Source organism: Malurus melanocephalus, unplaced genomic scaffold, assembly GCF_030028575.1.
Source record: "Malurus melanocephalus ecotype Western Australia unplaced genomic scaffold, MMel_1.1 scaffold_2, whole genome shotgun sequence".
NCBI lineage: Eukaryota > Metazoa > Chordata > Aves > Passeriformes > Maluridae > Malurus > Malurus melanocephalus.
The window spans coordinates 2,249,795-2,267,564 of record NW_026623234.1 but is presented as its reverse complement, the minus strand read 5'-3'; the positions used below and the strand labels follow the sequence as shown (position 1 = coordinate 2,267,564).

At 34.7% G+C, this 17,770-nt stretch overlaps 1 protein-coding gene across 1 annotated transcript in view; it reads left to right on the top strand.

Annotated features, from left to right (window-relative positions):
• Positions 1-14,187, top strand: part of FUT8 (fucosyltransferase 8) — a 49,856-nt gene extending 35,669 nt beyond the window's left edge. Inside the window, exons 8-9 of the mRNA XM_057364475.1 lie at positions 5,492-5,642; positions 9,208-14,187. Coding sequence (XP_057220458.1) covers positions 5,492-5,642; positions 9,208-9,525 — 469 coding nt within the window. The 3' untranslated portion in view covers positions 9,526-14,187. The remainder of the gene's footprint in view (positions 1-5,491; positions 5,643-9,207) is intronic.
• The last annotated feature ends 3,583 nt before the right edge of the window (positions 14,188-17,770 follow it).

Here is a 17,770-nt window from a genome sequence, read left to right as displayed (position 1 = left end):
TGAAGCTTTTCCTTCTTTCAAAAAGACTTCTATATTAATAACATAGAAGCCTTTCACCCTACATGTTGAATAATTTTGTCCTTAAATACATGTGGGATTTTCAACTTGTTACAGTGTTTTTTTTTTTTTTTTTTGCTCTGTATCCCTTCTAGCACTTTAGAGCATGTTTACACAATAAGCATTAATTTACTTCTATCTGGTATGTGTGTCCTTGTAAATTAATACTTATAATTGATTAATTAATGCTTTTTAAAAATCAAGACAAATCAATAGTGGCAAATTTTTGAACTGTTTTATTTTTGGTGACATTCTTGAGATAAGGTAAGCAGAAAATGTTATTTTGTAGTAGAAGAATTKTCTACAGCATTGAAAACCTGTCTCAACTGTGCAGTTTCTGTTTTTCTGTCATGTCTATTAAAGGCTGCTGTTTAACAATACGGTGTTTTGTAAAAACTAAACGAAAAAACACAATTCCACATGATGGCAACCTAATCTTTCCTTTTTTTGCATGTGTAGAGGCAGGAACAATAGCAGAAACTATTATAACATAGCATTTAAAGCGCAAATCTGAACAATGAAAAGAYGGTAATACAAAATTGAGCTTGTAATATTTAATTAATTACAACTTTAATAACTGTTTGTAAGATAACAGAATTCAATATTGATGCAACAATCTTACTTAAGCATTTTTGTTTTTGTTTCACTTTCAAACCTTAGCATTCTTTGTGAATAATAGTGAAGTGCTCTCCTATGTAAACATCCCAAGTTTTCAATAGCAACAAAAAATAATTGTAGAATTGTAACTTGTTCAGTAAAACAGTACTGAATTTTATTAGGAATTGTAGCTCAAGTCCATTACAAATCACAATTTTACTTTAATATGGTAAGATATAGCCTTATATGTTTTTTTCATAAAAGACATGGAATCTGTAAGTAGTGAAGAGTTTTTTACGTGTTACTGCTGAGTTTTCAGGTCACAGCTTACACTGAAACATAATTTCCGAAGTTGCTTACACCCTACTGTTGCTTGCAGCTTCAAATGCCCTCCGTAGAAGGCATTTGAAACTTCCTGTGATTTCACAGAAGGCAGGATGCAATTTGATGTTTGGGCATTTAATAGCATCTGAAGGCTGCGTTAAGGTCACGTTTTGGCAGCAAAGAAGCTTTTCTTCCTCTTCTTGTGAAATCAGCTATAAATTGGTTTGCACTTCTGACAAAAATGTTCTAGTCACATTGAGCTACCAAGCTTTGATAGAAACAGCTGTCACATTGCAGTAGCTTATGTTGCATTCATTATTTGGTGCAATAATATTAGTAAGTACTAGAYACTGTATCTCTCTACATGAGAGTGACTGGCTGTCAAACAGCGTTGGCATTTAACTAAAGAACATTTAGCCAACATTCACATGAATAGGCATGTTGTTTCTATCAAGAGAAGTATTTTAGACTATTCATAGTCATTAAAACGGAAATGTTTTGACATAAGTTTCAGAAACTTCCCTTGCAGTCAGATGTCTGCCAATTGGAAGTACATTAGTAAAGGTAGTGGGTTCACTACCACCCATTTGTGTTCTATTTCCAAAAGAAGGAAAGAAGTGATACATTTTCAGAATTAGGATGATGTAAAACAACTTTAGTAGAGAGTAGCATGGTTGAGAGTTCAACAACTGTAATGATCAGGGGATTAAAGCATTTGACAGCTTCTGTTAAGAGAGGTCATGGTATTTGTCTTAGATAAGCGATRTGTTAGGGATGGTGTAAATTGCTTTTTCTTTGGCTGATTTAACAGTTTTCAAAGGCAAATATTAGAGTGTTTGGTATATATATTTCTAGTCTATAATAGCACTTAAAATATCTTCACTCTTTAAGGAATTCAAAATAATGCAGATAAATATGTACATAAATTCTTAAGTAACTATATTTAATATATTTCTGGTTTGTATATGAATCTATTTAGGTACCTTTCTCTTGTACATGAGCACAAATMACATTCTTTGTTATGGAATGTTTACCTTTGAAGTCAACTGTATTTACTTTTTTCTCCTTTTAAACTGTTTATTTACTTCCACAATAGCAGGTTAATGCCTTTTCTCCCTGTGATTTTAGTTTGGCTAACCCTCCCACCCCCCAAGTCATAGCATGCCTGATATATAGAACTCAGCAGTGCTTCAAAGTACTGCAATCTGATGAACAGTTAATATATTTTCCAGTTTTTTTAGAGCAAGACCTGAGAAAGCACATTATTTCTTACKCAGTCTGTTTACACATACACTCACAATCTTCTTCCAGAGAAAAGGAAATTTTCAGTGCCTGTTCAGGACCCTTCCACAGGCCCAGCAATGGAGAGCAGGAGCGTGGGACTGGCCCTGCTTTGCACTTGCAGTGATAAGCTATAGTTACACAACTAGTTGATCAGCTTCTGAAACCAATAGAAACTTGAAATAGTCCCATAACTGTGCTTGATTTGTATCCTTATCTGAGACCGTTAGGTGCAGGAAGGAAAGATTTTTAACTCTCTCTTCCCCACCTTCTTTTGATTTCTTGTTTTCCTTTTATCATAAAAGGGGAAAAAAAATCCTTCCTGGCCTGTACATGGATTTCAAGAGCCTATTAGATAGCTTTTGAAGAACTGAGTATTATTTTTAGGTATATGGAAGAGATACTCTACATATATGTAGTCCAATACAAAAAAACAGAATTGTGTTTGGTTTTGTTTTGGAACRGKCTGCCCAAGGAAGTGTAATGCCACYRTCACTGGAGGTATTTAAAGTCATGTAGRTGTGGCACTTTAGGGACATGATTTAGTGGTGGACTTGGCAGTGATGGGTTTGTGGTTGGACTCAATGGTCTTAAGGATATTTTCCAASTTAAATGATGTCATGATTCACATCTTTCCTGTTTGAGAGAAGAGAGTGAGTGAAGCTGGAAGGCATCCTACATAACATTGTGTTTAGGTGATTCTGTCAGTAAGAATATGACATATTGTTATGTGTGATTAATTTACTACACATTCAGGAATCCTATTAATAGGATTGTGCCTAAGTTCCACTTAAAAAGTTCCCCAGAGGCTTACAATGTAAGCATTACATTAATCATAATATAAATACAGATGGAAAAGGGAATGGAAGGAAGCAAGARCTAACTTTGGTAGTTTGATTTTCTTTATTCTTTGCAGTCATTGTGGCAAGAAGAGCTTCAAATAGRATCTAAAGCACTGTAGTGAGTGGGAAAGAGAATTAAACCTCACTTGATGCAGGAAGTCAGTGGGCCACATACAGCTTGAGAGGAGTGTGCACCTGGCCTTTTTCTGTACATTTCTTTATGCGCTGCTTTCAGCCTGTGTTGGAGACAGGATAGTGGACCWGAAGATTCTTTGGTCTCATTTAGTGTGGCTGCTATTTCACTCACATTTGAAAAGAAACCTCTTTTCCCAAGCACGAATGCAGCATTGTATGTGAGAGACAACTTAAAAGTGCTTGTTTGAAAACTTAAACGTGTGAGTAGGTAAATTATAGGCTTTGATCACTGGTTTGAAGAATGGACTCTGAAACTGTTAAATGAATTTGGGTCAACTTCATAAAATGGAATTGAAGACAAATCTAAAAGCATCTCTAAGACTGTTTCCAGAAAAAAGGAAAGGAGAACTTYTTAAATATATGCATAAAAAGATATGTAAATAATTCTGACCTTTTGTTTTATACCACATCCAATATGACACTTTTTTCCTTGTGCTTCATTCCTGAAAGTTATTAGAGTGATATTTTGCTAGTAAAAAATCAGATTCTTCAAAAAAAGTTCTTTTGTATCTGCAAGACTGATGCTTCTTTCTCTCCCTCAGCTAGTTCACAGAGTAGTGTATGACACATTTCCATTTGGTYGGTACATTTTTCTTCCTTTAAAAAGAATATGATTAACACAATGGAATTTAGAATAGAATGTGTCAGTGTGGTGTCATCTGTTGTGTTTTGAGGGCTGGTTAAATATTGACCAAAAATGTTGGACACGAAAAGATCAGAAATAAAATTGAAAGAACTCTTTCTGCAAAAACTATTTATTGCTTCATATGTTTCTGTAATTCCTCAGAACGGTATTATCAGTTATTCTTATACTATTTCTACCTTCTCTTCCTTTTTTTTTGTTTGTTTAGTTTAGTTTTTTTCTTCTTTTTAATGTAGTAGGAACTTACCCTGACATTTATGATCAGAAACATCCTTTGAAGCTGTCCCATACATTTCCCATCAAATGTGGACATTTTGTATACAGTTTTTTGATTTGCTCTTGAGATAAATTTGCTGATTGGCAGTCACAAAGAGCAGCTATATTTGTTCATTTCACTTTCGGAKACAGTTTGTCCATGTTTTTAACATTTAAATGGAATAAATTAGGCATGTTCTTATGAATATTATATTAGCTGCCRTGCTCTCTTATGTAAAGTATTGATGTATAGTTGCAATGAAGTTGTAAATTTGAAAAAAAGCTTATATATATATATATATAGTTTTTTTTCTAATATACCATGTAGTTGAATTTTTGCAGTTGGCTCGTTAGTCGTGTAAGTTGCACTTCATCATTGAAATATAATTATTGCGTAACAGCAGAGTAGTTATCACCACTGTTGTGTCTCTATTAATTGTCTTTGATAAGAGGCTGACTGAAAATATTATTAGTTCATGCTCCTTTTCACAGTTTCTTTCAGATTTCAGTTCCCCTGTGCAGACATGTAAAGTTTTAGAGAAAGACCATGATTTTTCAGTATGTTTTTAAAGGATTTTTATTTTACAGTTATTTTTACATGATAAAATATTTTTAAAATAGTAAGAAGTTACATTATTTTTAAAACACAAGTTTTTATGTTTCAAGCATAATATTTTCACTTACAGTAGTACTAATTTTTTTGTAATAAGTCAGGAAAAGTGGCGTAGAATTTTACTTTTCTTTCCTTTTGACCAGTGAAATGCAAAATTTGTTCTCCATATGGCCTTATRAACTGTGAAAGACTATTTTTACTCTTTTCATTAGCTCACATTCATTTATTTAATATGTTCCTTTTACAGGTGACTGGTTTTTTTTGCACAGTGTCCTAATCAGTATCTAATAGTATGGTAATAAATGTAGTCTAGTAAAGTCAGAATCCCATAACCTATTTAGCAGTAGAGGAAACTAAATGGTCTGAGTATATTTCATCTAAAATCAGCGTCATTAGCAGAATGTGGTATATACTTGCCGATATTTCCTTCACTTCTGCTGCTTTGTTATGTATCAGACAGACTTGCAACACCTTTTWAATTTTTTTTCTAGAAAAAGAGGGCATGCTTGGAGGCAACAGTAACATTCTAGAGGGTACTGCCAAATTGTAATTAATTTCCTGTAAAACAGAGACTCACTTAAAGCAAATTGACAACCCTATCTTGCAACAGAGATAATGCTTCTTAAAAAAATTAAAATAAATAGAGCAAGACTTTGCTATTAACTATGTATTGTATTTTCACAGGTATCCAAATTATGAATTTATCAGTGATAACTCCATATCCTGGTCAGCAGGACTCCATAACCGATATACTGAGAACTCCCTAAGAGGTGTCATTCTGGATATTCACTTTTTGTCTCAGGCAGACTTCCTGGTCTGTACATTTTCATCCCAGGTAAAGTGCAACAGATACAATGTACATTGTGTGTACCAGTTCTAAATCTTAGTTTTTTTCRTGCTTCTGCTGTAAAAATCTCTTTTAAAATTAAAAGCAGAGCAGAAGGTCACCAAGCAATATTTTGTGCTAATGTGCTGATCCACCTACTTCAGCTGTGGCAAGATATGATTTCTGTCAGATTGAATGTTTTTTGCTTGCTGTCCTCATTACTGTCTTTGGTGACACAATCRCACATGATTGTACTGTTAGATGGAAGTGGACACAAAACTTAAAAAGTTAAAATTCACTTTAAAAAAATAAATGTTTTTCACAGCCTGAAATGTAAATTTTCTGCTGCACTGTAATGACAAATAGGTAACAAGCATAATATTAATATTAATATATGGTCAATACARTGATATATTGACCTTGACAGGCAGAATTCTTAATAAAATTGCAGTAGCAAGAAGACAGCAAAACTACAGAAATATAGAAAAGCCTCTTATTCCTCAATCATGCTTGTGCATACACTTTATTTACCATTCTCCACATCCTGTACAGAGAATGACATTTTATAGCGTATTTAGAAGGTTATTAATATAGGCTWTTTCAGACCAAAGACATGAGTAAAATCCAAAGCAAAAATCCTCACTAAGAAGAGSTGTGAGGAGCCATCCATTTTAATAATAATGTTTGATTTAGTTGAAGTACATCCACTGAATGCATATCACAGTGAAAGAGCTGAAACCTGTGGCTGTGTGTCTGAAAYGCCACACGTGCATTGGTGTAGAGACAGGTCGTAGTCTGGAGGAAGAATTAYATGATCTGGGGTAAAAACGTAATGGAAAATCTATAACATATTCTGCTGTTATTATATTCAGATAGCTGTGTTAAAGGTGACAAATATTTGCTTTAAATAAAACCCGGGGTATAGACATAGCTTAAATATAGCTGCAAATGGCTTGGACAGAATATATCATAATTGAATTCTAAGTGTTGGAGTCATTTTGAAAGAAGAGTATATGTTTAGAAAACATCAACTCAGGTTGACCAGTTCTCATTCTGTTTCACCGTGCATTTGACAATAGATTTGTTTATTGTATAACATGTTTAGTTTTCCAGAACTGCAGAATWTTCTACTGAAGTGTAGGAAATCCAATATTAGACTGTTACTGTCAATAACTGGACTATGAATTGGTCCAGTAATTTACTTAATTTATTCTGGGCAATTTCTTGTGCTTTAGTAATTTAAATTCCTCAGAAATCATTTAATACCAGTTCTTCTGGGCATGCAGCAATGTGGATCTCTACAGAATCTTCATATAGTGGGTTTTTCTAAGGTTTGTTGCAAGTTTTCCCACTATTTTTATGGATTTCAAATTTGATTCTCTTATCTCTAACATTTGAATTGGTATGCCTGTTCTTTCATCAGTTAAATAAACCACTTGATAGTTACCTTGGCATTGAAGGTAAGCAAAATAAGGCTGTTATGACCGCCTTGTCCAACATATATGAAGAGAAAGTAAGGTTAAAAATGTATTCCGATTTATTTCCAATGTGATTTTGGACTTTCTCATTAATCAATTCCATGCTGACTTTTTTTGCCATTTTGCCAAAACGAGGCTAAACTTCAGTACGGAGATATTAAAAGAAAATGACAACATACCTGAATAGAATCAGGAATTCCCCTGTATTAATTGGGTATTATGGTGCTRAACTAAAAGATCACTGGTATAACCTGAAGAATAGGTAATTTTATAGATTTGCCACATGGTAGTTACACAAATCATAACACAGTAGCAGAATTTAAATTACACATTAAAACAAAGTTTTTTTTTGTCTCTTAAGTCTTCATTTTGAAACCATAGCTCCCTCTGACTGATGCATTTTTCTTCATAACTTTGTTTACTTCCAGAATTTATTAGTATTTGTATTTTTCATTGTRCATGTAAGTATACAGATTGCAGAACAAATGGATCTGGGAATAAAAAAAGGGAGGCTGGCTTTAGCTGTATTTCTGCCTTTAGTTATTTTGCCTGCTGTCTTCAACAGATTGCAGTTTTGTTGCTGAGGTTTGGTGCTGCAAAGAAAACAGTTGCTGAGAGGAGATGTTCAATGTTTTGTGTCAGATATGCAGGACAYGCATGCTAAAAGCATTTCTACTGAAAAGATCTAAAATCTTTAGTTGTGTGTATTGTGTGTATCCTCTTCCTGGGGGTGTACACACCTGCAGAGAACAAAGCAAAAACGGTTACAGAAGCTATAAAATAAATAGCTTTTTTCAAATATATGGGTAATCAAATTTGGTTTTATATTATGGTGTGTAACAGGTACTTTGAAATAATTAACTTCGGCCTGATCTTCTGAAATGTACTTCTGAAAAGTTATTTCAAAGTTCAGATGCAGAGGGATAAAAGAAAACCTATTAAATTTTTAAAGCAAATGCCTCTCTCAAAGGAGCTAAGAAAGTACAAATACGTCTAGTTTGACTGATCAAAGTTCTATTCACTGTATCTTCAAAGGGAGAAAATAAAAGTAAAATCAAGCTTTACTATATTCACATAGACTGAAAATTATGAAAAAGCTCAAATGCTTCTTCATATTGAAGAAATCTCTTGTATTGTTAATCAACCTTTATCAAACTTRTGGAAAATCAGAGAAAGATAGAGTAATGGAATTCAGAAGTCAGAAAACTCAGAGCAACCAAGTTGGACACTTGGCAGAGAAGAGCGTCCTAGCCAGTTGTTGAAGAGCTTTTTTTAATATGGTGGTAGTCTTTTGTGTTTCTGGCAACTCTGAGAAATACAACATAATTCTCATGTGGGAACCTGTTSAGTCTGAAGAAAATTTCATTCATAAAAAAGGGTACAATGACAAGTAAAAATGCATCTTTCTCCTCACCAGCCTAATTATTGTCTTGATGGAATTCAGTTCCATTTACTTCTAAGCTGCCAACAGTCAAAATTCTATCACTGTTCTAATATAAACAGCATTTTAAACCCTTGGACTTATGGAACTGTTTAGTTGTGAAAATTCAAACTTCCTTTAGAAAAGTAAATGTAAGGCCTCATCATTGCAGGATAAATTTTGAAAATGCAAATTCTAAAGKTTCAAAGGGAAGTAAAATACAGTTCTTAGTAGTAGAAAAAGATAACTAACTTGCTTTTACATTTGATTGGCTACATAGAATGTGTTTTAAAAAGCAGAATTTCTAGTGTTCATGTAGACGTTTTCATTTGATACTGAGTAGACTAYTAATTGTTTATCTATTTATTTGTTTACCAAATCTGATCACAGAGGCCTAAGATGCTACAAAATTTCATGCTTTTTATTAGTAAAGAATCCCTATTCTGTGGGGTTTTGTTGGTTTTTATGGGGTTTGTTTGTTTTTGTTTGGTTTTGGTTTGGTTTGATTTTTTATTTCTTAAGGGCTATTTTATTGGTTACTTGTTGGGGTTTTTTTTTTAACCTGGACATTCCAGAATCTTATCTTCTTGGGAAATAGTGCTATACGTGGGCTGTTGATTTCTGTGGTATATTGCAGTCACACACAAGATTAACAACTTCTGTTTTTATTTCTAAGGTTTGTCGAGTTGCCTATGAAATTATGCAGACKTTGCATCCAGATGCCTCAGCGTATTTTCATTCTTTGGATGACATCTACTACTTTGGGGGACAGAATGCTCACAACCAGATTGCTATTTATGCTCATCATCCACGAACTGCTGACGAAATTCCTATGGAACCTGGAGATATAATTGGAGTGGCTGGAAACCACTGGGATGGTTATTCAAAAGGCATCAATAGGAAATTAGGAAGAACAGGCCTGTACCCATCCTATAAAGTTAAGGAGAAAATTGAGACAGTCAAGTATCCTACATACCCAGAGGCTGACAAGTAGATTAAAAGGAAGACATTCATCAGTGATTCTCAATTTTGACCGGTTCAAACCAGTCAACAACACACTAACTATTGGTTTCTATGGGATTTGAATTTGCATTTTATCATGMGGTTAAAATCAAAGCCTTTGCAGTGAAACTGGATAAGAAGCTGAGAACAAGTGGATGGGCTGTTATCTGAACTTAAACATTTTTGTTATACGCACTCTCACACATGCACACACAAACCCACGTACAACAGGAGACTGTTGTTTTATACTTTTTGTCTCTTTTCAAGAGTTGTCCCAGTCATTAGTCTTACGTGAGCTTTGGGCTCTTTTCTCCGCCATTAATTGACAATAATGTTCAGACTTACAACACTGCCACATTGTGTAATTTGAGTGACATGAACATATTTTGTATGTGCAAAATTTGAAACATGGTGCCTATATTTGAAAAGTTTGTGACCTTTTTAGAAGAGCCATGCCTGTTTCACAATGGGCAAGAGTCAACTTTCATCTGGTGTTACTGTGACCACTGAACTTGCTTCAAACAACAGATTCAGATTTCAGACTAGATTTCTTTAAAAGGTTGGGGTTTTTTTTTAGCATTCCATTGATTACTTCTCATCATTAATAAAATAAAGGTTACATTCAACAATAAAGTAGTCACTGTCTCTTAGGAACTTTTGTGCACAATGTCATGAACAGATTCTTTAGTACTGGTAATTTCTGGACATTGATTGGAAAAGACCACCACCACAAAATCCACAAAGAAGGAAAAAGTAGCCGGAGTTTCATTGAATTTTAAAATACTTGTGTACTACAACAGTTTGTGTAGGGGCACAGTGCTACTCAGCTTTGTGGGCAGTAGGTAACAGCAGGATTACTTCAGTGGCTAAATTGCTTACAGTTACCCTCTAACACTATTTCTTAAATATTCTGTTTCTCTTCTGAAAATAATTCGGGGTTTAGGGTATTATGGATGGCCACTTATCATTTTGTCATTGAATGTCATTAGTTTTAAGGAAAATACTTCAGATTATCCCATTTATAGAAGCTGTCAGTCTTGACTACTTYAAAAAATCGAACAGCTTATCCAAAAATAGTAGATTCCAAGAAAATATACAAGGATGAATTTTTATGCATGTCATATGATTGTTAGTAATTCTTAGTGTTTTGAAATCTGTTGCTAGTCAACTCTCCATTAAGAAAAGAGATAATTTACAAAATAATTTTACAAACATATTCATGGACTTGATGGTTGTGTATATACAATATGTGAGATAACAAGAGATTGTTTCCAAATAAAAAGAATATTAATAGCATTTTGTAGGTTCTAGTGCAATCCGGTCTGGATTACTGGAAGTGCAGAAAATGTTTACTGTTCAGAGACTGAGAAAATGCCACATGATTAAAGATTACAAAAGCATGGCTAGTTGACCTTGGCAAAGCAAAAGTATACTTAATTATGTTTATGAATGGACCAAGGACAGTGTTAACATAATGAATGGATGCACTTGACCATGAATAAATTTCAGGCTGAAAACCAAAAGAAATCTCAGGCAATGTGCGGTTCAGCAGCAGGCTTCCAGCTGAAATAGTGGTGAGATGGAACTGGATTGGTGCGTGAAGGAATTACAGAGTAGTGCCCTCTGACATTACTGATCTGATCCTGTAGGTCCCCTCCAGTAAGGTGTTCCTCAACTGAAAAACCATTTTGTGTCTTGAAAAAGAATAATAAAATSAAAGTTGAAACACTTATGGCGAAAAAGATACATTGACCATAGTGTTAAACAGACATATCAGTAAAAATCAGCATAGATACAGAATRAGATTTAAAGACTGATTGAAGGATAATGCTAAATTAGCAAGAGTGACCAGGAAATTCTAAAGATTATGAATTTTTGCAACAAAAGGTACCTAGAGTCAGTTGGTCTTTCTGTATTTTGGAACTGCTAAAGAGAAAGCTTTGTTGTCTTGCTGTCTAAGTGATGCTGATAAATTTTCCACTAATCCAGGCAAATGTGATATTTCAGAGGTACAAATGTAGGCTAAATTATAACTTTTTACTTTATTTTGAATTGTACAAATAAAGCTACTACTACTTTCCTCTTCAACTTGAAAAAAAAATCAAAACCCATGAACATTTCTTCCTCAACAATTAAGTCAATGCATTTTATTTTTGGGAAAAGCTAATTTAATTGGTTCTCCACAAATACTATTTTAGTTACTTGGTATTTATAGATTTTGAAAATGTTTTATTTTTTAAGCTATTTACTTACAGCTTCAGAGCCCATAATTTCTAGCTCATTTCTTAGAGTGTGATTCAGAAATAGTATTCATAAATAATTAACATGAAAATTTTTACATAGTCAGGTAGCTCAGTTGAAAATACAACTAAAGAAGATCAAAAGCAGAGCATCTAAGATGAGCCCAAAGGCAAGAGCGGATCTTCTGGTGTGGTAATGAGRGAACTGAAAACACTGATGTTGTAGAGACGTAACTATAATGTGACAGTTCCTCAGCAGAATGTGGTGACAAAATATTGGCAAGGTACATATGCCTCCTTACATCCTCTAAGTACATAATGAATAATTAGGTCATCATCTTTGAGAAAATGATCATGAAATGATACAAATTTATAGTGTTACTGTTAATAATTCAGAAATGTACTAATGTAGATGCTATGATCTTATTCCCCAGGGTCATATGATCCTCTAGTGCTTAAAAGTCAGTACTTCTGAGGGGAAGAAGTCTAGTAATACACTGCTTGTTAGATGCATCTGTTTCTAGAAATTGGTTTCCTTTAAGACTGCCAATTAGTTGTGTCTTGGAATTCTGGGACATTGGTACAKTAAAACCAAATTTGTTTTATATTAAAGAAAATGAGTATTCGAGACTTTATTCTCGGTGTACAGTGGAGTCCAGCTAATGTGGAAGGATCCATGGGTAGATGGGAAGGAGACCCCCAGATTTTTATTGAAACTCACAGAAAAATTAAATAATAGGAAATAAAAATTTTGTCTTAAATACCTGTGAGGAAGCTGAATCTTTTGAAGGCTGTGAACTCATTAAGATACGAGCCAGAACTCTTGCAAGGAAGCAGACATACATCATGTTTGTTCTGTTTACCTTGGAGCTCTGCAACAATCCAGTCTTGTACTTTTTTGCCTCTTACCAAACCACCTTCTTTGACATCCATAAAACAATTTTTCCTCCCAGAGAATCATTGGTGCGATTGTGTGCGTATGCATGGTGCATACATAAAACTCCATATGAACAGCACTTTTGTTCTTTGCTATTTTACATTATCACTGCCACATTCTCTAAAATCTTACCTGCCAGGTAAATGTAGTCTCTGGGAACTTCATATTCTACATGCTGCTTGGAAGGTGAGAAATTTATTCTGATTTGTTCAATTGACTGGTCTTCTGTGACATTGATGTGCCACCGACCGGARTTCTGTCCTTGATTTTCAGCCCAGCCCACAGTCAAATGTGTGGGATTTACAAGCTTTCTCTACCAACATTCTGCCTATGTGAACTGCTGAGTATTATGGATTTGTTCATGAAGGATTATGTTTTGGTTCAAAGTTTTTACATATTTTTAAATGCTTACCTTCAGATAAGTGTATTGTTTACTCCTTCTACCACTGAATTTTAGGAAAACTTCAAGGAAAATGGAAAGAGTTTTTTCCTTTACCAATTTTCAGAAAGGAGAACTGATGATAYCTTTTTTTACAAAGAGATATTTGCAATGTAAATATTCCCTTCATAATGGGTTTTATGTTTCTTTGGTTTGCAATAATGAAATAAGGGTGTTCTGAGCTAGGAATGTAATATAGAATAAGTGGAAAGTTTTCAGGACAAGTTCTTGATAGGGAGAGGGAGATTTTTCTTCATGCCAGTGGAACAGCACCTACACTTGGAACCTCTTCAAACAGTGAATTGAACTTGGTTTTTCCAGGTCATTAGTTTCTTCACAATGTARTCTCTGATGTGGCTGAGGAACCCAGATAAAAATAATTTGCTTAATTTTGGAGATGGGAGGGAGAGAGGGTCTTATTAATAAGACATGATACTGTGCTTTTAATTTGAGTTGCTATATCAGCTTATAAAGCCACAAATAAACATTTCAGTACTGGGTTAAGGACCTCTGCCAGTGAAATCATTGTTCTATTTGCCAAAAGTAGAAGTTGCAACCCTCCTTTTGATTTTGCCTAATACCAGTTCCAGTCATGTGTATAAAGAGCATGGTTGTATTCTGATCGTTGATTGTTATTATATCACAGTGTCATTCCTATTTTGGTGGCCTGGGAGCAGGTTGTCAAGGGGCTCAAAAGGTTACTTGGTTTTCTTATAGTTTAAAATTAAAACTGCATTTAAAGCTCACTTAAATTCTACTTTTCTGAGGTGCCACTAGAATTGTAATTATAGTCTTCAGATTTTTGTCAAGGTACTCTCTATGTACCTGCAAGCTTACCTGGAACAAGACTGAAGCAAAGTTATTTATACATACGAACTGCATACAGGTTGTGTTAGACTTCATGGTATCCTGTTAATTTCTAAAATTCATGAAATGTGGCACCACATGACACAAATAACGGGATCGTATAAAATACCCAAGTCTGCAAAAAAAAATTGCTTGTCTGTTTGCTTGAATCGCTGGTTGCAGTTACTGCGTGCAAGATGATTTAGGAATGTAAGTACATAAGGCAGAGGTCTGTCAGCGTTGCTACAGAATCCCTTCCACTGATGTGTGCTGGTCTTTAGCCCTTTCAGTGCTGGTGATGTTTGCTATTCACTGGAATCCCTTTATTTTTTATGCTTSTTTCCTTTGACTCAGCTTGTCAGGAGAATCCTATTGCCACTGCATTCCAAACTAGTTGGGATTAATGCAAAGGCATGTCAGTTGTTTGCACAAAAACGATTTTGCTGTTGCTCAGAAATTACATCGCGCTCAGGGTGACTCCTTGAGCGGTGCTGTTGGGGGAAGGAGTCATCACCACTGTGTTGAACTGAACATGTTTTATAACTGCTGGCAGAGATATGTACTGGTTTTACTTTCAGTTTTGCATGATGTTTCCACTTTATCCAGACTCAAGATTTTGTTTACATTGTAGTATATTTGTGACGGGTTTTCTGAAGGATGGTGAGATAAAGTCCCAAATATCCTACATTTTCTTCAAGAAGTATAACAGACCTCATCTCATTTCCTCTTAAGTGTCTTAAAAACATCCTTCAGCTGCACCATTTTAATAGAAGCAGCTAGATCGATGTTTCCTGAAGGCTGTAGCATTTTTTTGCTTTTCCATTATCCCTACCAGCTACCTGAACCTGATCCTGATCCACCATGGTTGCATGAACCTTCAAAGCTTTCTGCTTTACATATTTTGATTTCCTTACCCAGTGGGCATTACTTGATCAGGATTCCAAGGGACTAGTCTGTATTTGATTTTTCATAATAACACATGAAATTATATCTCTGTCAGGTTTGTGGGTTTGGTTTGGTTGTTTTTAAATGTGTGTTTGTGCTGTCCCTCATTAGCACAGTCAAGGATTCAGAGGAAACAGTATAATCTGATGTGCCTGGTAAGTATTTAGGAGGCTTACAAGACATAGAAGTTTCTTTAATAATAAAGTTTATGGCTCATACCATGACAAGTATCTTGACCAGATGGAAAATGTGTTTTCATATCATTCCCTATTCATTTTTGGTTGGTGCTGATTATACACTAATGCCTGCAGCCTAATTTGCAAGCGACACAATGTGGATGCAGTATTTTACAGGACCATGCAGATAATTTGCTGCTCTTCAGCCTTGGAATCCTTTATTTTTACTTAGTTTTAATGTTTCTCTCTGGCAAGTTTGGGTTTTTTTTTTTTTTTTTTGATAATGCAGCTGCACAGCTCTCAGTTAATTAGTCCACTGCAAGCAGAGCCACGAGGATATTGCAGCTCAGCTGTGAGAAGCCACTGAATGTAGATTTGTCTGTCCAGTTTGGCTGTCTGTAGAAGTTCCATCTCTTGAAGAAGCCAAGTATATTTGCTGMTACCTCTCCAAACAGTAGGAAGCTGGAAGAATGGAATGAGAGTCACAAACCAGGACAACTTACTTGCTTCTTGTGAATGAGAARAAATTTGGCCTTGTGTTATGTTGGTGGGAGTAGTTTGCTTCACTACTTCAGCTTATTGCTGGAGAATGACCTGTGATGACGAGTTTATCATTCTAAATCTCTGGTCAGTTTGTAACATCTATAAAATTTTGTTTTCACTTGATAATAAATGGTTATACACACTCAGTTCAGTCTTGTGAAATTAAACTGGCAGTGTTTCATTCTTGCCTCAGATGGTGTGTTGGCTTTTCTTAAAATGATTGCTTATGAGTAAGATTCAGTTATTCAGCAAGGATAGAAAAATCTTGTCATGCTGGCTTGACCATACTTTAACCTGTATGTTAGTAGAGATTATACAGGGGCTACAGAATCTTTACATAATAGATTTAGGATTGATGGATTCATTCCCTTAACTGTCCTTTTGTTTATAAACAATAGAAAAATTGTCTTACATCACAGCTATAACTTTTAATATTAGTRTCTCCCTGCTSAAAATGTATTTCTGTAGGGCTGGTGATGTGTTATGACTAGTTTTTATTACACTGATTMATATTAGCTCATTTTTATGTTTCTGAGTGTATTGCTTATTCTTTTTGTCCGGTGTTCTTACTATGGGATTTATGATCCAGGAGTTGCCTTTTTGTGTGTTTCTGCCACTTTTGTCCCAGTGGGATTCTTCATTCAGTAGGATCCCTAGACAGCACAGTAATATGAATAATAATTGTTGCCATAAAATGGCGTAAACATTTTATCTATAATACTAAATTAAATATGATTTTTCAGTGTTTGCTTTTATTTATGTACATTAATATTTTATTTAGTTATATATGTTGCTTATTTGCTATCATGTGTGTATGAAAAGAAATACTTTAAAAACCCTAAAGGAATCCAAGTATCTGAAGTCAGATTCAGGAATTTATCTTAGTTCTTTCCTACATGCTGATGACCTTTGTTGTTGATAATATATTTAAATCTTTGGTCCTGGAACAGCACAGTTATTTAAGAAATTCTCTTGTGTACTTTTTGTGCTTTTATTCCTTCTCTTGGAGGTTAATAATTGACCACATGTATGCTAAATTTATTTTACTGTGAATTGAAATGGGTTGATTTCCATGCTGATTGGTCTGGAATATATTAGTCAATGAGAATTTAGGCARTAGGCATGAATGTATTTCTTTCATTAATGTGCTTTTAAGATTGAGTAGAATAGGTGTAACAACCACTGGAGTAACAGGGTTTTCTCACCTTTTGGTTAACTGTATTAACTGGAAGACATGTTCTTCTCTTGCTGGGCTGCCCCTTCAGGATTTCTTTAACAGTCAGAAATTATTTTGTCATGACTTTATGGTGGGTGGACATTGGTTCCAGACCTTTCTGTTCCTTTTTGATAAGATGCATCATGTTAACACAGGTGCTCTGCTGTTCTGCCTCTGTAGTAAAACACTCTGGGTTTTCTCAGTGCAGTGTTGATGTTATTCCCTCTTCATGGTTTCTCGTGAGGGGTTTCCTTTTGGTAAAGCCACACACAGGGGTTGAAAAAAAAAAAAAAGATAATACCATTCTTTATTGATAAGAGTCTGATATTTTATTTCTGAAATATCTGTAATTGGCTGTGCTGTCATACAAATGCACAAGGTGGATTTTAGCTTCTCCCCTGCAGCRAATGGCTTACTGCTGTTGGCTGTAGCCAACAATTTGGTGCTGAAAGTAAGCTTTAAGCCTCTGCAAATGTTTCTGTCTGTTATTACTGTCTGAGAAAGAGTGGTGACCCCTCCTGACAGCATTCTCCCAACATTGCCATTCTTTTGCCTAAGTCTCTTTTATCCAGCTTGAATTAATTTTAGAATTTAGAAACCAGGCAATAGTGTTGTCTGATTGGAAGGGAATTTCTAAGCATGCTGTTAGTCCAAGGCACAAAGTGTCCATTACTCTCTTCATTTATGCAATAAYTTCTCCAGCAAGTTCTCTACTGCTGTTGCCAAACTTCCTTTGTTTCCAGCTGATTTCCTCCCTGTCTCTGTTTATACATAATGTGGTCTTCTACTCTTGCTCTTTTTAAAATGGCTGCATATGCGCAAAAAATCAAAATAGACAATTAAATGCAAAGATATTACCAATTCATCTGATTTTTTCTCATCAAATTTTATCTTC